We start from the raw sequence: 22,465 nt of genomic DNA on the forward strand, positions 1-22,465 counted from the left end.
CTGACGCGCTATTTATGCCGTTATAGCCTAGTGCCGTTGTTGCTTCTAAGGCTCGCTTACGTTGCGGCTCCGAGGCTTCCAGACCGTGCCTTACGCCGGCCCCGCTCAACCGGTCCTTATAGAGCCTCCCTTCTTCCGGGCTCCTGCCCTCAGGAGCTATCCGGGCCATACATCCCTTCGTAGGTAGTACTGCTGATAATCTTGTCTATGAGCCTTATACTGAAGTGGGGGATAGTGCACTGGCCGGATAGCACTCTAAGACAACTCTGGGACTTCGGGTCTGGCGGTATAGGTCCGGGGTATCGGGTTCCCGGCCCTCCGGGCTGGATCAGGTGATCGGACTGAGAACCCACTTTTTTTCTGTATTTAAGACTGTCTTGACTGTCGGCCTCGACAGTCAAGGACAATCAAGATCAACAGTTTAACCAATTCTTTCTTTCGATTTGCTTGCTCTATTGGGAGCTGTCTTTGCGGCCTCCCTCTGATCAGAGGGAGTCCTGCCTGTCTTTATTGCTACTTTGGTCCAAGCCACGTTGCTGGGAATCCTGGTTTGTTGTCGAGTTTCTCAGTCGTTGTTCCTCCCCTTGTTTTGTTATCTTGTTGTTTTGTTGATGGAGTGGATGTGTGTTTTCCGCTCCATTTCAATACGTATTAGCTGCGTATTTGCCTGCTCTACGTAGCGTTCGAGGTGCTGGCTATTGGAATATCGCCCGTTGTGCTTTCCTGCAGTCCCCGAATAGCCGCCGCTTCGTCTCTCCTTTCTTGCCTCTCTCGTAGTATATACGCTTGCAGCTGCGGGAGTTTATTGTTATGCCGGCACTACAGATTATAAGTATAGAAGTATCGGAGTTATTACATTGTATAGTACTAGTAATTGTTCGGCTATATATTATTGCCCTTCTTTGGTCTTTAATAATGGTATATATATAGCCTTAATAACTTAGAAACGGGGAAAGAAGGGGGGTTTTACTAAAGGAAGGAAGTCGGAGTTAGTAGTATAAGGTAATTGCATTTAGGTTATATAATCGTAGTATAGAGGCGGCTTTCCCCTTATTAATCGTAGTCTTCTTGGCTCAACTATCTCGAGTTTCTTTTGTACTAGGTTTTGACCTTATTTTTAGGAGAAGTAGAGCCTCTACTATATACTGAAGAAGGGTCCTTCTACTAGCTATAAGAACTAGAAGAGCTCTAGTACCTGCTACTTCCGCTGTACGTACTATAACTATATCTGCCTTCCGGTAGGTCCTTCCCTCTTATTTTATACTACTCCCGTAATACTTATTAGTAGTATCTAACTCTTATCAGGTCCTTCTTAATACGCTAAATACGGTAGTACGGTTTGTAGAGGCGTTCGACTATATAGAGTTCTCTACTGCTAGTGAGGATATAGGAAAAAAATTTTGATTTCTTAGCTACGTATTTCCTATGCTAACGGTGCTTTTTCTTAGGTAGCTGGTCTGGAAGAGGAGGTCTAGGAGACTGGTAATACCGCCCTATATGCCCTCAAGGATTTCTCTACCCCCCGGCCCCGGTCTACTAAGATCGCTGCCTACTGCATTAGTACTAACTATACTAGTCGTATACTACACCTCTACTACAATAGCGGCGTTGTTATAGGTTAGTCGCTTACTGTCCCTACTGTTACTAGTCCTTCGTCTATATCTTCCTAAAGCCTCTATAGCCCGTAGTTGGTATATTATAATAGCTCTTAATCAGCTTGTACCTAAAGGAGGGGGGAATATATACTCTACCTTGATAATGGATAAGCCCGTCCTCTCCTTTACTCTACGAGCCTTTACTACTACTATACCGTTTCCTATAAGCATCCGATTAAAGCTATTGATCTTTCTATTACTCTTTAAGTAATAACTGTTTTAAAGAGAGCTACCCTCCTTTCGCCTAGGTCCCGTAATCTCCGTTTTTAGTACTAGAGGCACCTACAATAGATATACAGTAATTAGGTACAGCCTTATCGTAAAAGTCATTCTCTATATGACGGTAGAGGCCCCCGACGCCGAATATAGTATAATAACTACAATATAGTCCCTCGGGAGGGCTAGTACTAACGACGTATATCTATTTATAAATATCAGATACAATACCCTCGTCCTTATCTATAGAGTTATAGCTGTGCTTCTTACTATAGTCCCAGACCTCTTAGACGACTATATCGCTCTAGTCTTCTTAGTTTAGTAGCAACCTCTTAAACTCTTCTTTTTCTTCTTCAATAACTTCTTCGTCTTTAGCTATCCTTATACGCAATAGTAATATTGTGACAGGCTGAGCCCGGTACGGGCCTTAGCAACCCTCGGCCAATCCCTGACAAGCACGAACCACTAACCCACTAGATGGATGAAGCTATCCCCAAACGTCAACCACCGAAGATTCTAGCAAGACGCCAGGGCCACCACACGCAAGGATAAAGATGCCCAGGGAGCCCCAAGAATCTTCTGTCTTTCCTTTCTCTCCTCAAGTTCAGTGTACTTATAGAGTCGTCACCAGACAGTTGCAATACACTTCTGAGACCGTTACAAATATAGCTTCGGGATATAGTCGGAGCAGTCCTCGGACCGCTATGACAATAGAGTAAGGACCAGGGTTTTCTTATTGCCCTCGTTCGACCCTGTCTTATAGGAGTTGAAGTAGTGAGTTCTCAGCGTTTTCATCCGCTTCTTCCTCTTCTATATAGTCTAGCCTATATAAGAGACTGTTAACAGGGTTCTGGATACAAGGGCAGTACTTAATAACGAAGTTAAATGCAGCTAAGTCGTCGCTCCAATGCAGTTATCGCTAGCTCGGCCTCTTCTTAGTCTTCCAGTATTCCAGGTTAAGATAGTCTATCAAGGCTATAATCGGGATTTGGATATCGAAGTGCTGTATAGCCTGCCTGGTCGTACTGTCCGTAGACTGCTTAGGGGCAATCAGTCGAGTAGTACTCGGGCTGGTTGCAGGTAAAGCAGTGTTGTTACTGCTTATCCACCCTCTCCGGTACTAGGGAGTTGGACGGCCCCGATAGACAGTTCCTAGCGATATAGCTCTCCTTTCCGTAGTTGTAGTAGACGATATTACGCTCTGGTTACGTTGACGGGGCTTAAGCGCTTCTGTTGCCTAGCTCGAGGTGTGAGGATCAAGGATCCAAGGGTAGTAAGACCAGAGTGACTGGGTACGAGCAGTGCACACACAACGTAGGAGCAGAGTGCTCGTTAGGGGTGGGATGGTGGTCTTATTGAACTCTATCTCTCTCCTAAGTTCTGTCTCCCGCCCTCCTTCTTATGCCCGCGACAGTATCGTTAGGGCTTACTTCCCCGCTCTGCTGCTTTGTCGTCCTCCTTGCTAGTGCGCTCCTTCGATGCTCATCTGACGCGCTATTTATGCCGTTACAGCCTAGTGCCGTTGTTGCTTCTGAGGCTCGCTTACGTTGCGGCTCTGAGGCTTCCGGACCGCGCCTCACGCCGGCCCCGCTCAGCCGGTCCTTACACGAGGACAGTGGGGGGTTGCAGCCGGGGGTGGTAGCCCGATGTTCCTTCGGCTCGCTAACTATCTTCGATCTGCTAGGCGGTACTTATTAGCTGCTAGTATGTAGCTAGTAAGGTGCTGTGGCAGGTAATTGCTAGACGAATCTCCCTATAGAACTTCGGGAGGAGGCCGATTATCCGTTAACTCTCTTCTATCTGGTAGGGAGGTTAGTAGTGATAGTCATATATCGATCTACGAATTCCGTAACTATTTCGTTGTTATACTGACGTAGGTTATTAAGCTGCGTAGCTGTAGAGAAGGCGTGTATCTCCGGGTCCGAGAGCTAGCTGCAAAGGAATTCGATAAGTTCTTCTATATATATAACGTAGTCACTACTTAGAACGTTGCTGATAAGGGGGAAGTTTGCCTTACAGTCGAAGAGGAAATTACAAAGGACAGTTGTACTGGACCTATTATACGTAGGATGGGTGAGCGCCGGTGTAAGGACCAGCTGAGCGGGGCCGGCGTGAGACGCGGTCCGGAAGCCTCGGAGCCGCAACGTAAGCGAGCCTCAGAAGCAACAACGACACTAGGCTGTAACGGCATAAATAGCGCGTCAGATGAGCGTCGAAGGAGCACGCTAGCAAGGAAGACGACAAAGTAGCAGAGCGGGGAAGTAAGCCCTAGCGATACTGTCGTGGGCATAAGAAGGAGGGCGGAAGACAGGGCTTAGGAGAGAGACAGAGTTCAATAAGACCACCATCTCACCCCTAACGAGCACTCTACTCCTGCGTTGCGTGTGCACTGCTCGTACCCAGTCACTCTGGTCTTACTACCCTTGGATCCTTGATCCTCACACCTATAGAGTCTATAGTACTATATTATAGTACTATAAAAACCTACTAAGTAATAAAACTATCTTTTAAGTTTAAATAAGTTATTAGCTACTTTATTATTTTATACTTATAATACTTAAATAATAAAGTACTTATTTCATTACTACTTAATGCTTTGTTTAAAGCATGTTAAAGTCCCGGAGTACTTTATACGTAGCTTTATTTTTGCACGTTCTCTATACCGTATCCCCTATAGAGATACGTTGGTCTAGTTCAACTGCTAAGGTAGCTTGTAGGTCGTCATAGTAATATTATTAATGTCGTTTATTATAAGAAATAGAAAGCCCTAGTATAAAGGATTAATTAAACTAACATTAATCTTCTATATACCTAAGTTAACGTAAAGGTTAGGCCACGTACTATGATATTTATAATTATCGTTAGATATTATCTGATATTATTTTAGTTAAAGTTATTTAAGGAGGAGAATTACACGATACTATACGTTGTTTTTATTAATAAGATAAGTACTTAGCTCCTTTAAATATATACTGTGGGAGGTAGAGATAAAGATAAAGCTTAAGTAAGACGTCGTTTAGAATAGTGGTTAAAAAAGACGTAATAAGGAAATTGTCCACCACGATTTGGTAAGTCTTCTTAGCAGAATGCTACTCAGCAATGGCGACACCATAAGAAGAAGACTTAAGGGTGTCCCCGTATCATATCCCGGAGGTGGTGTAACGTGCCTGGTTATTCGAAGTTTGGCGCACTAAGGGAGGGAGCTCAATAGTATGCCAATAGCTTGTTCGATGGTAATATGCTCTGTCCGAAAAGGAACGTGACCGCTGGGTTGGATGGAGGGAGACACATCCTGCCCAGACGGCTTCTTCTTCCCCGAACAACCGCAAAGACAGGGTCTGGTTGTCCCCCTTGGTAAGTTTGGGATTCCAACTCCGTTCTGAGCATCGGATTTTGTAGCAAAGTGGCATAGGTATTGACTCTTTTCGCCAGTGGCAACAGTGACAGGTTTGAGCGTATCCATCTCCCGAGAGGTCATTTCGGGGCCATCAACGTTGACCTTGGGGTCGGAGGGAGCGATGAACACTGTAGTTTGGCTCAGGGGGGTGAAATGTCGCTTAATCTCCCTGCCAGTGGCCGCAGTGACGCCCAGGGTGTATCCATAGGTATGATGGCTTCTCGTCATCGGTGTTGCGGTTGGAAAAGCGTTGAACAGACAAAAGAGAAGGTCGTCGCATGTATGTTCACCTGTTGAAGTCCCTTCGCCTCGATATTGATAGCGCCGCAAGGCTGTAACTTCAGAAGCCTCCAACGATGCTCTCAGCGGCGAACGAGAGACCATCCCGAGGTATCGTTGCGACACCATAGTTCCATGGACTACCTTCACAGATCCCTCTCGCCTGTCGGATTCTTCTCTATCGTACGTTTGGTGGAGGTCCCTTGCAATACCCATATCGCCAACGGAGGTTCGTCATAGGATGCGGGGTGCGCATGTTGAATGACGAAATCGCCCGATTCCCGGATACTGAGATTCCACGCAGCGCTTGGCCCAGACGCCGGTATCCTGAACGCCATCCCCTACATTGTTGACGAGACGCTTTACCAGGGGGGGAGCACTGGACCAACTCAAGGCAACATCAGCTCTCGTGTTGCGGTGTTGGTATGGGGCTTCGCTGCTAAGACTTATGAGTTGGAACGGGCGTTCACGTCTAGATGACGGGGGGCCTGAGAACACCGAAGTAGCACTTCAACCTAAGGGGTATGAATAGGGGTGTGTTTGTCATTCAACGCCATACCGCCAGAGGGATCGATGCCTCCAGGTTGAACTGGGGAATCAGGGCCTTTGGGTTGGCGGCGCCTCCTGTGTTTTCCGAAAATGCCTCTTCAATCAATCACATGGAGTTTCAGAACTCCCTCTTGCCAGGAACCCTCGCCCGCATTCGGCCGGATTTCTTAGTCATGATTCCCTCGTCACACAGGGCTTCTAAGTGCTGCGCGTCGACATCCCGGAGCCGTTGCTCACGGCCGGTGCGATGAAGATGCAAGAGACCCGTCGGGCTTGGACAACTCAGGCAGAACATGAAGTTGTGGGTCAACGTGGTGAAAGTCCTTTGTCTGCCTATGCTGGAACGCTCCCACTTTTGACCTTTGCGCCGGAGAAACCAATCTTCTCTCCACCATCTTCTCTCCACCATCTTCTCTCCACCATCTTCTCTCCACCATCTTCTCTCCACCCAAGAGTGGGCGAAGCAGCAACCACAAAAAATTGTCACTTTCCTTCTCACACGTCAACACGTCAAGATGGCTGGCCTTCTGTCAGAAGACGCGCGCGTGATGCGGCGCAACTTGATTTTCGGCGCGATTGCGGTCGAGATCGGTCCGCTCAGCGACGCGCAGCAGCGCGAATTTGTCTACACAAGCTCCGCGAACGCGGTTAAGAAGCTGGCCGCTCAAGGGCTCAGCAGTGTTTCCACCGCGTACTAAGAGCACTGCGTTGACATGGAACTCTGGGGCAGTTTCGGTATGTTTATGCAACCCGACGCATCCAAGTTGACACATTCGCTGACCCAGACTATAGTTAAGAAGAGTGGTTCAATCCCCTTTGCCTGGATGAAGGGCAATGAAGACGGTGGCCAGGATGATTGGCGTTTCTCGGGAGAGACATCCCATAGATACAAGGCGTTGGTGGAAAGCAACGACGTCGCTGCTGCGATGCTCCAGTTGACCGATGCCCAGGGCAACGTCTTCCAAGGTGCTGGAGCCTCAGGCGAGGAGACTGTTGCCGGCGCGCCCGTCAAAGAGCGGCCTGTGAAGCAGGAGGCGTTGGCTGCCGTTGTTACGGCCCCTAGCGTGAGCGGATGCGCTTCGATCGCGTATCCGGAGCAAAGCCCTCGTCGAGAGAGGCCCAACCGCGACGATGGCGATGATGACATCGATATGGACTTGGCGGCGAGGGCCTACGATCTCATGGCTGATGGCGATCTCATAGCCAAGGTCTGTCGTTACCCTTGATTGGTGGGAGACGATTTGGGGATGCACACGTTGGTGCGCGGAGACAGTCATGCGAGCATATGGGGAGGGGCATCGTAGCATCAGGGGCAGATAAAACATTGACATTATGTTCCAGCCGAGTGAAATGACGTGAGATCCAATGCCGCAAACTGTAAGATACCTATTCGCTGTGTCGCAGGCTGATGACCTATGTTGGAGTGTTGTTTAATGTTGTCGCCGGTTGGAAGTTTTCTTTCGAGATCGACCTCGCCACGCCCCAAATCCGCAACTACAATCTCTACACTTCTTTCGCCCGAGCAACAAGATCTACATTGCTTAAGCTCCATCATGTTCACTGTTAACAATCTCCTAAGGCGGCTGCAACTGCAACTGGGCAATCAGCCTGGTGGCCCCAGTTGCCGAGCTAAGACGAGCTCTCGACCACGTCAACCGTTCCTAATTCCTCCTTCGCCCGTCTCTGTGTTGCCATCAGCTGCACCACCAGCACTATCTGCCACCCGGATCACTGCCGCCGGCGGCCTCATCTTCACCGAGCGTGTAGCTGCCAACCCAAAAGGCGACATCTCCCTTTGGATCTACCTGCCCGCCGTGGCGTCCATCATCGACTCCGAGCTCCTAACCCCACATCTGCTCTCCAAGTCAATAAATACCCCACGAGCAAATCTTCGGGCTTTTCAGGCACAGTCCGATGGGCGCAAGTACGGAAATCTCTGAGAGCTAAGACTCTAATTATTTTTGGGCTAATGACGGCGATTTAGTTGCGGCCTTCTCGACTCCAGCGACTGCTCGCGCGTGCTGCAGAAAACGACGGAGCCACACCCTTTGTGGTGGAATTTCCCCAGTCCCTCGGTCGCTCCGGGGCAGGACATTGTCGTCGACTTCGAATTCCTGCTACCTTCCCGATCGAACTGGATGCCCGCGAGCGGGCCGCAGACGAGCCTAAACCTCCTTGGTGTCCTTGCCCCAGTTTCTTATGAGCGAGACGTTGTCATCAACATTTATGAAGATGTGGCCCCGGCCCGCAAAGCCATCTGCTTGGATAAGGGTGGCATCGCTGATTCGCCAAACGATGACGACGAGTTCGTTGACACCCACCTGATCGAACCAGCCACCCGCGCCCGAGCCAAAGACGAGCGTGGAAACAGGCTGTTTCTGTTCATTTCTGCCAGTCACTCCGGAACGGGACATTGTCGCTGACTTCGATGGGTGGGCCACGTGAGGGCGGGAGGAGGAGGAGGAGGAGGAGATCAAGATGACTTGCTGGTGGGAGCAGAGGCCCGGCGAGGAGTGCGCCGGTAAAATCGAGGGCGGTATATACCCTGGGGCTCGAGGCTGTTGGCTGCGACATCACCACAGTGTCTTGGTTGTAGGACGCCCCACTGCACAGCGGGACAGACACTTGGTGTGGTGAAAGGAAAGAAGCTCCTCCACTTGGTCGTTGGACGATAATCGTTGTATAGACTGCCCCACTGTTTTGACGTAGTGACTAAAGAGGGGGAGCACTTGAATGTGCAGGGGGTGCATCCCGTGATGCGTGATGTTTAAATAATATAGATGAACATGGGCTCTGCTTTCTCGTGTCGATTGAGTCACCGCAGAGTTAAAAAACATTTGACAGTCGCCGCGCGTGCTGTATCGTTCTCAATCTCTTTCGCTTCATACAGGCACTGCTCAAAGGCAGGCCAGCCCCGGACAGCGGAAGCTGATGAAGAAGCAGGAATTACCCCATCGAGAGAAGCCACAACCGGCAACCGGGAACCTCCTAAGGGGCTGAGAAGGGAATTGGCGGTCCGCGACGGTGAAGGGTGGTGTACGGGTCAAGGACACTCCAAACGGGGAGCTCGTTGAAGATGAGGAAACATGGTGGATTACTTGTCCTTGCTCTGGAAAGGAAACAAGCCGAGGAATGGCAAGGGGAACGAGACCATTGCTACAGACGTAACTGATGGGATGGAGAGAGGCCACATGATGAGGTGAGAGACGCAGACGCGGATGTAAACCTGATTCCTGCTTGTTCGAGACACAGGGGACCACAGAAAGCCTGTGAGGAAAATGAAGTTTATTGAAAGATTACTAAATACTTATTGAGTCCGTCGCCCATCCATGATAGGCACCAGAGAGAACAGGAAAGCCGCTCGTTAAATACAAGTATTGGAAGACTGGTGGACGAGAATGCATGCATATCTCCCGTGCTCCTGCGAGCTTGATCCGAGACGTCGAGAGGTCCAAAACGGGTGTAGAGGTACTCGTCAGATAAGCCGCTGTAATAGAAAACCAATCGATCGAGTACAATGACGGCGTCTGGATGGCTGAACTCACAGCGTGGCGAGGGCATATCGTTCACTCGGTCCGGCACAGTGACCATGATTTGTGAGCGGCGGGCGGGAGCGAGGCTCTCGTCGATCGGGTCGGCAAAACTTGGGTACTCTCCTGACCCACTGCAAAGTTGCACCGCTCCCAAATCCTGTGATCAAAGTTTCCGTCTCATGGACTGAGGGCTGCGAGCATTTTCTCTGAGTCAGACATGGAAAGAATGCGCATGATCTTGCCGTGTTTCCTAGAACGGAGCCGAGGTATTCCGCTGGGTGGGCGCCTTCTCGCAGCGCATTCAGCGAGTCACCTGCGTGATTCGTGCTGTCGACCTGGCAGCTCCCCCAGGCGCGCCACACCCGGGTCTCTCTTGTCCTCAGGACGCATGTGCCGTGTCTGCGCAATATAGTTGAGCAGCAACGGATCCCAACCGTCGTCCGCGGCGTTGCTGGAGGCGCTCATCTTGAGGCTGCGTTGTTCGAGATGTTGAGTGTTGTGGTAAAGAATGTTGCGGTTTTTGGTGCCGCCATATGTTAGCCCCCAGCATTCCCAACGATAGTTCGTCATCAACTACCAAGACTGGATGTTGCTCTTTGCTAAAATCACGCGATTGTTCCGTTGCCGGGAGGTTGACAAGACCATCACACAGACGCAGCGAGACAACGCTGCCTTTCGAGGAGACCCTCGGCGGGGCAGCGGCGAGAGCATCAGGATGCGAACCACTTCTGTTCGGACTCCCAGTCTCTTGGAAACTCTCCTGTACTCGCTCCGGCCTCCCGGAAGTTCCGCTTCGGCTTTAGCACCTCCTCCGGCTACAACACAGTTCTTGACCAAACTTCGCAAACTTTGATCCATCCACCACCCTAGTTGCGCTCCGAGTCGGGCCATATGGTCTTCTTTCCCGCGGGCTCGGTGGGGGCGGGCGGGCGAAGCGGGCGTTACAGATGGGGAGTGATTAAGTTGCATCACCCGGCGCCGCTCAGAACTTAATCCTTGCCTGCGGGTTTGTGGTGGCTCGGGTGACAGTCCCGTTGGCCACACTCAGCTGCTAGACCTTTGTGTCAACCCTAGTGAAACGCGACTCATGTCGAGCGTCCGATACACACGCAGAAAATCATGCATGTGGTCATCAGCGGCATCATGAATCTTCTCAATGCCTCGAGATAACCACGCTGCGGCGTTGTCTCTTGTCCGCAAACGAACTCTTCACATTCTCCGTCGGCTGTTTACCTGACAGACGGCGCCCTGCAAAGCATCGTTGAGGTCATCCAGCTCTGATACGCATTGACGGGCGGTCTCTTACACGGCCAGGCAATCCTGGTGAGTGTCGAGCAATGCTGCCAGGAATCCCTAAACACTCTACTCTCCCTCCTTTCCTTGTAGGCGGCGCACAGGATGCCTGAGCACCTCCTGGCCCTTATCGACTGCCGATTCAGGAGCATATCCGGAGAGTTTGCAGCTCCTTGATAGGCAAGTAACGAATCGTCGAGACGGCTTGTGATCAGGAGTGGTGTCGAGCGGTGACTGGTAAAGCTTTGGGAATGTTGCTCGGTTGGGCGACAAGAATGAAGCGAAACATGGGTGAGCATGGTGTAGGAGCGGTCCTCCGGTGAGGGCAATCGATCGGGTATCCATGGGGAAGTTGTGACGAAGGTTTCGCCGCAGGACGAAGTCGCATCCGGAGCTTCGCAATGGTAACCCGCAGTTGTCTGAAGTAGGCGCGGTACAATGGAGTTATAACCAGTCTACCAGAGGGATGGGGGTTAGCGTCTTCCCGGCTACCTCGAGTGTTGACTCTGGCTCCTAGTTGATCTTACCATCGGTAGGCTGCGCTCCTGATGGAGTCCCGGGATGGAAACTGAGTCTTCCCAGAACGGCCGCAATGATGTCGATCGGGGCGTTGGTAGTAGGCGCGCGAGGGTTTGGATTGTTGTGCAGGCCGTCGCGATCCTTTCGAAATGGGGACAACCAGGGGGAAAAAGAAACGGGTCTAACCTGGTCGGGCAGCTCCTTTGTTAATCCCGCGCCGCAAAGATTGCCCTCGCCTGGGACATGATCTGGGTTGGTGTGCATTGCAATGTTTGTAGGTATCTCGAAAGAGATGGAATACAACAAGGGGGCACCGTCCGCGGAATCGAGAGAACGTGGGAGGACCTGACGGCGTACGGGCGTACGACAAGGAGCACCCGTTTATTCTAAGTCAGGTCCGCTGTACGTTATCCACGTGAAGCCTCTCAAATTCGGATACGGATGCCGCCTGGTTGTTTTGGCCCCGGCCGATCTTCTAGGACCCTCTCCGTGTCATCTCAGACCACCTCCCCAACACGGCGAACACCTTGATCCTGCTCTTTCGTTGAGGCACTATCCGCTGGCGCTATTTTGTTGACAGTTCGCGGAACTCTCGGTTGCGTTTCTTCTGGGGAGAGGCAGGTGACGCATATTGGTACTGCTGACGCGATCAGATTTCTTTGACTTTGGCGATCCAACCGGATTGGCGTTGGTCTCGTGGCAATCGGGTCGGTGACGGGCGGAAAACAAGGAGAGGGTGCGTGGTTGGACAATAGCAATGCCTTTGTTACCATTGTGGCCTCCCGACCTTCATATTGCATCCATCTAACCCAGCAGCGCCGGGCCGTCGAGACAAACGTGTGCGTAATACGAGCATGGCACCTTGCTGCCAGGTAGGGTGTCGTGTAGGGACGAGACAAGCGGGTATTGTCGGAAACGAGACTTGTCGAGGGGGACGGTCGTCGTGTTCATGTTGCGAGCTAACACGGGTCTTTTCCGAATTGCGCAGAAACCTCTATGGACGCTAACCGTGGCGGTATGGTCGAGACAAGCGCTGGAGATGTTGGTTAGCTTGAGATCCTTGTGGTGGACTGCGATCTACCTACCAATTCTGTTGTAGAGCCCGCCGAGGGGGACGCACGGATGGTTGAGGGTTGGTACGGCGCCGCTGACCGCTGAACGGGGCTAGGAGGTCATCGCTGGTCGGGGTACGAATCGATGCGCATGTCGTAGGATGTCGAGTGGTCGATGCGAGCGCAGAGGACGGAGGGCAGCGCAGAGGGTCGAAGGGGCAGGATTGTGGCGCGAGGGTCAACGCCAACGAAAAGCCATGGGGATGAGACGCCCAATACGACTGGGAGGTCGTGGCTAGAGAACGGACTGATGCGCGATGCCGTAGGCTATCGAGACAATCATGCGAACGTAGAGGGTCGAGAGGGTACGCTTCCAGGTTGTGAGGTTCTCCGATGACGAGGGTCGCAAGCGGAAGATCGCGGGTCAGGGTCGCTGGTGGCGTTTGATTGGGCGCCTCTATCGGTGCAGGGATCAGGGGTAAAGAGAGCAGGCCACTTGGCCAGTGCGGCCAGCCCTCGCTCCCTGCAAACGCCCTCGCATCCGTCCCGCTTGGTTACCCGACCTTACTAGGCGTGCTAAAGTAGGTAGCCCATCCGCCCTTGAAGGCGAGGATTCAGGGGCTAGGGAGAAGAGAGACATGGCTTGTTCTTTTTACTATAAAGAGCATTCGCCTACGAATGATGCCAGATACCCGTTGATCATGGAGCGGAAAGTGGACGAAATCGACTTCGCACCGCGCAGTAGACTCCGCCGAGCTCGCTTTCCGGAAACTCGAGCCCATGACGCCATCGTCCGGGGCAGCAATATCGAAGGCCTCTTCAGAGTAATCGGCTATGCCTCTGCTATCGGCTATCCCTGGACCTGTGCTCTTGATAAGATGCTCGTTTGCTGCGCCTCAAGAAACTGCCACTGTTTCGCGGATCTTGAGCAAGGCAATGAAGCTGTCGTTCATGAGATGCGCTTGTGAAAGCCGCCACACCTTCGCCGATGGACGGTTTGTGCTGCTTGCGATTTCCGACTCCGAAGACGAGTCTTTGCGCTTCACATCGCTCTTTGTGGCAGGACGTCGCGTTCCGCAGACCTCAGGTTGGCCTCTTCTACTGCGCTGTATGCGCGCCAAGCGGGCCTCAAACATTGTGCGACATGTTCAGCCAGGTCCCCATCCATGGCGACCCCGGAGTGCACAAATTCGAGGACCAGGCTCCCTGCGGTAACAGGAACCGACTCATTGCCTTCCACAGGCGAGGATATGGCGGCCCTAAAGCCACAGTTTTGTATGCTACGAAAGTAAAAATTACACAAAAGTTGACGCCATCTCCCCCATGCATTCGCAGCATTCCAACAACCCCATTGTTCGCAAATATAACATAACGGCGAAGGATCAAAGCCGAAGCCTGGTTTCTTTGATGGAGTTGGCGCTGGGAATGAGGCTTGTTTCCGCTTGCCATTACGGCAGTGGGAGGTGCCTCGTCTTACGAGTAGTCGATGAGGGCCTCCTCCGGTCCAACTAGGAATGAATGGCCAGGGGCGCGCAAGTGGCAGCCTCACCACTCTCATCTGGCAAGCCCTCACCACCGAAGTCTTCCGCCTCGCCGGCCTCCCGCCATGGGCAAACACATGCGTAATACTATCGGTGCCCGAAACCGCCTTTTATCTGCCTTTTATCGCGCAACAGTGGTCATGCCGGGCCTCATTCCTGCCAGCGCATGGTTGGAAACGGCGTAGGCGTCGCCTGCCTCGATGTGCCAGAGGGCGTCGATTGCCAGGTCGCCGGCCTCTCCTGACGCGCAAAAGCATGCTCAATGTTGTTGGTGTTGAGAATTGCCTTGTGTCGCGCACGTTGATCACGTCGGACGTCACCCTGGCCAGCCGTTGCGTGCCCTGATTTGCCAAAGGGCGTCGGGGCCTGGCAAGTGACGCACAAAGTCGCAGAAGAAGGCCTGTGTAATGACGGAGCAGACGTGCACCAACAATACCGCTGACTTATTGAGATGGCTGTCCTCGAAGTGACAGGGTGGCCAGGAAATGCCGCCACTTGCAAATTCCTCCCAATACAGACGGTGTCAACCAGCTCCTTGATGGCGGTGAGTGATTCCTCCATGCCCCATAGGGTTCATCACGCTGGGACTGCGTCACCACTCCCTAGTTTTCAGGGCGACAGACTCTGGAGAAGGTTCAAGGCTCTGACTCTGCGCCACCCGGTGTTCAAGGCGTACGGCATGGACGAGCCGTCGTTATATTACACGTCCGTTGAGGAGCCGTACTTTTTGGCGTAGGGCTGGAGTCGGTCTTTTTGGTATTCCTCGTAATTTGGCTTCTTGAACAGGTTGACGCAGGTCTGGCCTCGATCGATGTCAGCCTTCCTCTAATTTTGCTTCTTGAACAACCTGACGAGGTTCCGGACTCGTTCATGCTGGTCTTGCTTGTACTTTGGCTTCTTGGACAAGCTAACGCAGCTCTGGACTCGGCCCATGTTAGTGAAGGGAGATGGATTGGAATTCGGCATCCCGCCCTTGAACCTGCCTTCACATTTTCGAAATTGATCGCCTCCGACACGCCCGTGTGGACCAAGAGGTTCTCGCTCATTATGGCGCCGATGGCCTCACTTCCTTGAGATAGTGGAGTCTCGTCGCGATTCTTGAAGCGGTGAACCCTGCACCCCGAACTTTCAGCACGCGGTCAAGTATTTCATGGTGTTTTCACGGTGCAATGGTGCGACGTCGCATACCTTGGACAACTCCTCCATCTTTTTCTCATGCAATGGACTATTCCTCAATACGCCCGCATAACTGCTGAGGGAGGCTCCATGGTCGCCGGAGGCCCTGATAGGGTGCGTTGATTGCTTGGTTTGCGAGGTGGGACGCAGACTTTTTTACAGGCGCTTCCCCCAAACGTAGCCTGATGTACCGTCTCCGGGGGCTCAGTATCCTGGTCAAAGGCTCTCTTGGTGTTGGCATGGTCGAAATCGACACACGCGGCGACGACTCGCAACGGCATGGGCTTCTTGGCGGAAGCGTATCGGAGGGAAATCTCAGCCCAACGGCGCAAGGGAACAGTCTGCTAATGGAATTTGCGTCAGAATAGTGATTCTCTCGAGGCTGCAGGTCCTGGACTTGACCCGAGACTGGTCTTACCATCATTTGCTTCACCGTGCGTCCGGTTACTGCTATGTTGCGCTTGTTCAAGAAGCGAACACCCGGTGGCAAAAGAAATGTTCTTCCCTCCAATCCTGTGTAGATCGTTGATAGACTCAAACGCATGTATCCGGGTTGTCTGACGCACTACCTCTGTGGGTATCCGTACGTTTTAACCGACTTGTCCAATGAGCCCCGTGGTCGCCGCGCATACGATATTTGCCAAAGGACTTTGTTCCTCGTGATCGTCGGAGGTACGAGGCAATCGTCTGCGTAGACAGGCCACCATCACTGGCCCTCCTACTCCCGCATGGTACGGAAGTTCGCTGTCGGTGATACGGCACCGGATTGAATCTCGTCCTAGGAGGTTTTCCTGTCCATTTGAAGGCATCACCGCTGCTCAACCGTATCCCAGCTTCTGGTGACCCGACCGCCGGTTTCGGGGCGCGGCGGCGCCTTTGGGAACTGGAGAAGAACTGGGGTCAACAATCAGTGAGCTTATATGCCAATCTCGAAGCCGTACCTTTGGTCTGGCCCTGGCGCCGTTCTTGCTGTCGCTATAGTGAAGACGACCAGCCCCGCACAGGCGAGCTGGCCTTTGTGGGGGTTGCAAGAATCTGCTCGTCTCGGCGCCGCTCTTGTGCTTTGCCGTGGTAGAGGGATGTCAACTCGATGGAAGGCGGTGCTCGAAGTTTCTCTGGGCCTGGTGTGGCGGCGAGAGGATTGCAGCAACGGTTTCCTGCTCTCTCCGACGTGAGGTGACGGTCTGGTCTGCTCCGCTTCGCTGGGTTGGTGTTTTTTGCCGGGAGGGATAACTTTCAGCTGGAAGATGTTAGCTCATTCCCCTTCCTCCAGAAGGGCGACGAAACACAATTTGAGGATGCGATCTCTGTTGGTAATCGCACATGGATGGAAACCAACGATCATGTTTTCGTCGCCAGACTCGAAAAAGTCACTCCAACTCTTCAACATGATCTGATTTACCTGCTCTGGTAGCCTGCGTAATCTCCAGCCTCTGAAATGTACTGAGACTTGTCAAATGCGAAGCCGTTCCGTGTCGCCCCAAGAAATACGGCCGGAAATGGTCATTTGGAACATGGATCGTCTTGGCGGCAGGTCACATCGTTATCCAGTTCTCCGCGCGCTCTCTGGAGGTTCTCCCTGTTGGCGAGCTTCTCGGCGGTGTTTTAGCCCCAGTGCGCCCGCTTACCTACCTATTTGAAGTCTGCCTAATGGTTTTCAGGGGATCTTGACCTTGACTTGGTGATGATGATGATACTAGAAGGTGAGAATTGGGCTCATGTATCCTGTTTCACGTCACAGCACAAGGGAAAAGTTTTTGATAGACATCGCGATTCCATTGAGCTAGGCCCCAGAGGCTTCATGTCCCCTGGAAGCATCCAGTCTTCCCTAACGAGATGTCTAATCATCTATTGTACATATCTGAGTTCCCTTTATCCCCAACTCGGATTCGCTGGAACTACCAATCACTAGTGCCCGTCGTGACCTTGTCGGGATTGCCCTGGGCATCGTCAGCGAGGGCAGAACTGCCCCAGCCATCACCAGAGCCAACAGCAGAACCGCCCCATGCATCGTCAGTCTCAGCGGCAGTATCCTCATCCTTGGGAGCCTGATTCTCAAGTGAGGCGTCGAAGGATCCTTGTTGGAAAAGGTTCGTCATCATATCGAACGTACTATCGGCATTTGTGGTTTTCGATACTCCGGTCTTGACCGGCAGGAACGGGGTCTTGCCAGTCTTGGCATTGGCGGGTTCCTCTTTGTTGGTATCGGTAGGCCCCTCTTGGTTAGCACTGGTGGGTTCCTCTTGACTGCCCTTGACCTGTGCCTGATTGCTAGCGGTGCGCTTTGCTCTAGGCTTTGCCGTACAGCTAGTCGAGTCATGACCCCAGACAGCGCACTTGGTGCATTGAATGGTCTCGGGACATTCGGCTGTTTGGTGCTCTCCCGATCTGCACCTCTTGCAAGCATCAGGATTAGGACGCTTCGTCGGGCACTCCGCAGCAATATGACCATCCTCCTTGCAAGTCTTGCATTTGGTGCAATCCTTGCTGACGTGGCCCTCCTCGTCACAGATGTTGCACTTCTTGGACCCGGCCTGGGAAGCAACACGTGCGCTTTTGATCTCCTGACAAATGGTATCGTTGTGGTTCTTCGATGGTTGGTGACAATGGACGCATCTCTTGATGGACGTGCAGTCCCACGAGAGATGGCCACTCTCCTGGCATCTAGAACAGTGCAATTCGCGACATTCGTTGGCCAAATGTCCGATCATGCCACAACCTTTGCACTTGCGCTTCGGGCAAGCACCTTGGGAATGCGTGGTGTCGTCGCACGATTTGTGATCTTCGCCCATGGGTTTCGCCGTGATCGTTTTGCAAACCTCATCGTCAAACTTGTGGCGATACGTCTCGTGAACCGGGCAACAGACAACTCTCAGAGCGGCTTTGGCTCGAATCTTGGAGTGCACGCGGTGAAGCATGTAGGCATCCGTGCTTCGCTTGCCTGTGTCCCATGTGTTAAACATCCCGCGGTTCAGGATGATAATCTCGCCGATGATGCCTCTGGTGAGGGAAACTAGAAGTCTCCGCGGGTCGGTGGTGAAGCCAGGTTCCGACGTTTGAGTGAAGTCAACGATAGAGATGTCGCGCTCGTGCCCTTGTGCCCCATCCAAAGTGCAAACCTCTACGCGTTTCGCGTCATCCTCTGTCCACTTCCCAGCGTTGACAAGCTTCTTGATTCTGAGACGATACTCGTTGACTTGAGCGACGTAGAGAGGTATGATGAGAATTCCCGCAGGCAGGTTACCCTTGCTGTTCGTGATCTTGGGGTTGTCGAGAATCTCTTTGACTCGGTCCAACACCCACTCAGCATGGGCAGAATTGTACGTCGACGAACCGGCCTTCCGGGCTTGCGAACCTGGCAACTCGACCAACAAGCGTGATGTATCATTCTCAGTAGCCGACGGGTTGGTCGCTCCCTGAAGAGTCATGATATACTCCGCGAATGCCTTCACAGCTGGAACCGAGCGGTCGGGGGTTCTCAAGAACGGCTGCACTTGGTTGTAGTAGAACAGCTGGCTCGGGAGCTGGTAGAGATCTCCCAACTGACGATGATTGACCGTTAGGCTAGCGAGCGTCTTTCCCGCGTGGACTGCACGGGAGAGTGTCGAGTTTGTGATCGAGGGTGCAAATGGATTCTCTGACTGTAGAGCATTGTGAACATGATGCTCTACAGTCAAGTGCGGCCCGAACTGCAAGTGGTCACCAACGACAATGTGCGGCGCGTCGTACCACGTCATGGAGATCATCAGACTCATCTCGCGCAGGCGACCCGCTTCATCCACGAGAACTATGTCTGGCTTGAAACTTCCGTGAACCAGATGGTTGCTTGCGGCCACCGGGGTTGTCACGATGACGCCTGAGAACTGCCCGAGGAAAGTCGTGTAAAGATTTCGGATCAGCGTTTTTAGGGCAGACCGAGTATCCTGATCAATGACTCCGTCAGTCTGCTGCTGGATCTGTTGGAGAATTTCTGCAAGCGCGGGGAACTCGTCGCGGTGTCTCTCGAAATATTGTGCGGCGCCAGACTCCAAGGAAATCCCTCGGTGCCGGGCCTTCTCTGCACGAGTCGCCTCTTGGGCCGCCTTCATGTCTTTGCCTATTTGCCCTATCGCCAGCTCGGCGAGGAAGGGTTCACCTGTGAAGGAATCGCAAAATTCAGCCGCCGCGTTTGAGTCAGCGAGGGCGTCGTCCCGTTGCGCGCTTGTCTTCTTCATGTAGGTTCCAATCTCAGACTCCATTGAGTACAGGCGGAGGAAAGGCACGGGGTGCTCGAGATGGAGTGATGTCTGCTTGTTCATCCCTTCCTGGGCGAAGTTGTCGACAGCTGAATTGTTGTTGACGACGTACAACACCTTCTTGTCCGCGGGAATCGCAGTCTTGACCGTAGCCTCCTTGTCACAGAGAGCAAAGAAGAGAAGCAGGATTATCGTTTGAAAAAACGTCGACTTGCCCGACCCAGCGACTCCGTTGATAAAAGCTAGACCTGCTGGCACCTTGGAAAGCCTGCAAAATGCCTTCTTCTTTGAAGAGTCGAGCGCTCTGAAAGTCTCCTGACAGAACACGGGAGCATCATAATCTTTAGACTTCTCGGCGGCGAAACGACCGAGAGCAGGCAAGCGGGCCAGGATGTCGACTGGTTTCACCTTGGAGTCGTCGAACTGCAACTGGTACGTGTACTTGGCTTTGGATGCATTGAGCAAGTCCTCGGTGGCAGCCATTTCCTGAGGTCTGGACTTCGGGTGATGGAGGCAGTTAATCGCGAGTGCTTCTGCCTTCAGTGTCCTGTCCGAGTGCACCCTTGTCAAGGACACGTTCACCGTGGGCGTGTCGCAGAGCCTGGTCTGGAAGTCCTCAACGCTCTCATTCTTCATTGTCTGGATGAGGGGGAGCTCGACTTGGATGGGCTTCTTGTCCGAAGGCGACTTGTTCGGCTTCGTGACAATAAACATCTGGTACTCATGTCCGAACACCGGTGCCGAAATGTCCCGCCTGTGTGCGATGAAGGTGACATTGACATCATCTGGACCTGTCTCCACGTCCTCAGCCGGTGTTACCTCGTCGACTGGTAAGGGAGGCTGAAGCTCATTCTCCTTCGACAACTTCTCGAGTTCCTTTCGAACGCGGACCTGCCAATCATACTCGTCGTCCACATCTGCTTCTTCCTCTTCAGTCGTGGAAGTGAACTTTGTGGCAAGATCCTGAGAGAGTCCCTCTTTGAAGTACGGGGAAACCAATTGAATTGCAGCACCGACGGGGTCACCCTCGTCCCTCGCTTGTTCGATGAGCTTGATGATGTTGTCAATGATCTCATCCGGCCCCATCAATGCGATGACCTTGGCGCCGGCAATGCTGACACGGCAGCTCTCTCCAGCTCGGGGGAGGCCAGGATGCTTCTCGTCCGTCTTGATGAACATGAGGAACTGGCGCTCGTCTGCATATGGGAATTGCATGAGATATGCATCGAGTTCTATTGTGCGCAGTTCCGAGTACTCGTCGACTTGCAGTGTTTCGTCATAGGTTGAGCCAACCATCTGGTGAACCAGCTGCTGGTCGTGCGTCAGGTACCGAGACACCTTCATGCTTGTGGCGAGCTTTGGAAAATCGTCCCTGTGACCCACGTGCGAAGGGAAGAGCATCTCTCTGCGTCCACCGTTCTCTTCTTGGAACCAGAAGTCCAGAGGGTTGGGGTAGTTGACGCCTTCCTTTCTCAGATTGCCTTCACGACCCAGCAACGCGCTAATGAGATTGCAGCGTATGTCATCTTCTTCTTCTTGCGGAAAAGACAAGACAAGCTTGGCCTTGTCTGCGTCGTCGTACTTCATGTTCTTGAGCGCGTCGAGCTGGTTGAAAAGAACATCCTTGACGCGGCGCAGCGCTTTGAATGCAGGCCTCGGGATGTCAATCCAAACCTTCGATGTAGTGAGAGCCACGACAGATAGCTTGTACGCTGGATTGGTCGGTTTGGCACCGAAGTTGCTGTGCAAATGGTCCCTGACGTCCTGTGCTGAGTTGTGTTCCGTGATCTTGTACTCGACGACATCCTTGACGTAGATGATGCTCTGTCCCACGCAGTCGCGCTCGAAGTCCTTGTGGGATGCGAAGTGGGCGATTTTGATGCAGGCGTAATCATGAGGGGAGGCAGAGACCGTCATGATGTGATCGAGACTCAAATCACCAGGATCGTCGCAGCGAACCGAAGTCCGATTGCCCGGGGAACTGAGAGGCTTGCCGTTGACATGAAGGTAGACGCGTACCGGCTTCGTGGTGAAGCGCTGGTCGTCCAATGCCGCAAACGCCGTGGCAAGGGGGTCAATCTCTGCAATCGACTCCGCCTACAAATCGTCAGTCACTCTGCCGTGAAAAGATTGGAAAGAAGTTCAAGTTACTTACGTCGTCATTTTCGTCGGCATTCTCGGGATTCTCGGTGTCAGCGGTCGACTTCACAGAAGCCTGGTCATTGGGAGCAGCAGCTTCAGCCTGGGTTCCACCGTCCATGTTGGTAGGCGTCTGTATTGCATGTCAGTAACTCTGTCGGAATGAAATTATCGCTTCAACTCACATCGGTGCCATGGTTCTCGGCTTCGACCTCGACAGCGGTAGTCCAAGACGCGTCCGAGTCATTGGTCTGGGATTCACCAGTCTCAACCTCCGGATCTGGGTCCCGGATGATCACGCCCACGACAGTCGGAGCATCGGGTGCGACAGACTCAATGTAGTGGATAGTTTCACCATCTGCGGAGCCCTCGGGAGACTAAAAGAATTCAAAGTCAGCTACCACTCAGCACAGCAATTGAAAAATCTTCAACTTACTTCCATTGCCGTCGGGACATGACCAGATTGATCAGTGTCGCCGGGAACGTCGCCCCAGCCCCAGTCGGCCCAGCCCAACTGCTCAGAGCCCCAATGCTCAGACATGACAGTTGTCGCGATGGCCGAACTTTGTCAACTCGAAGAGTGGATCAGGTTGTGGGAAGAAAATTGTGCGAATAGCGTTCAAGAGGCTGAACTTGTCTTGCGTGAGAGAGTGAGTTGCGTGGTTGGGATTTGCTTGAAGGCAAGAAGTGGTTGATGGGAAGAAGTGGTGAAGGTTTTGTAGTTCTGTGGGGAGAAAAAAGAATTTGGCAGAAGCGCAGAGATTTCAGCAAACCGCGTGGGGAATAAATCTGAGGAAGGAGCGCGAATCTGGCCAAGCCCTAATTCCAGTTTTTGATTTTTGTTTGATGTGGGTGTGTGCAGAGTTCGGATGAGTGCAGAA

General features: G+C 52.5%; 2 protein-coding genes across 2 annotated transcripts; one reads left to right on the top strand and one right to left on the bottom strand.

Annotated features, from left to right (window-relative positions):
* Nucleotides 1-6,611: 6,611 nt before the first annotated feature.
* Nucleotides 6,612-7,322, top strand: MFIFM68171_11119 (uncharacterized protein; the record flags this gene model as incomplete). The annotated part of the gene is made up of 2 exons (XM_071066538.1): nt 6,612-6,774; nt 6,889-7,322. 2 exons carry the CDS (start codon nt 6,612-6,614, stop codon nt 7,320-7,322), a joined length of 597 nt encoding a protein of 198 aa, XP_070922639.1.
* Nucleotides 7,323-17,108: 9,786 nt separating this feature from the next.
* MFIFM68171_11120 (uncharacterized protein) lies at nt 17,109-22,125 on the bottom strand (the record flags this gene model as incomplete). Its single annotated transcript, XM_071066539.1, has 4 exons — nt 17,109-21,542; nt 21,601-21,717; nt 21,770-21,961; nt 22,021-22,125. The coding sequence occupies 4 exons, from the start codon at nt 22,123-22,125 to the stop codon at nt 17,109-17,111; spliced, it is 4,848 nt and encodes a 1,615-aa protein (XP_070922640.1).
* Between the last annotated feature and the right edge of the window lie 340 nt (nt 22,126-22,465).

This window comes from Madurella fahalii (genome assembly GCF_045866475.1).
Source record: "Madurella fahalii IFM 68171 DNA, scaffold_6, whole genome shotgun sequence".
In the NCBI taxonomy this organism is placed as follows: Eukaryota; Fungi; Ascomycota; class Sordariomycetes; order Sordariales; genus Madurella; species Madurella fahalii.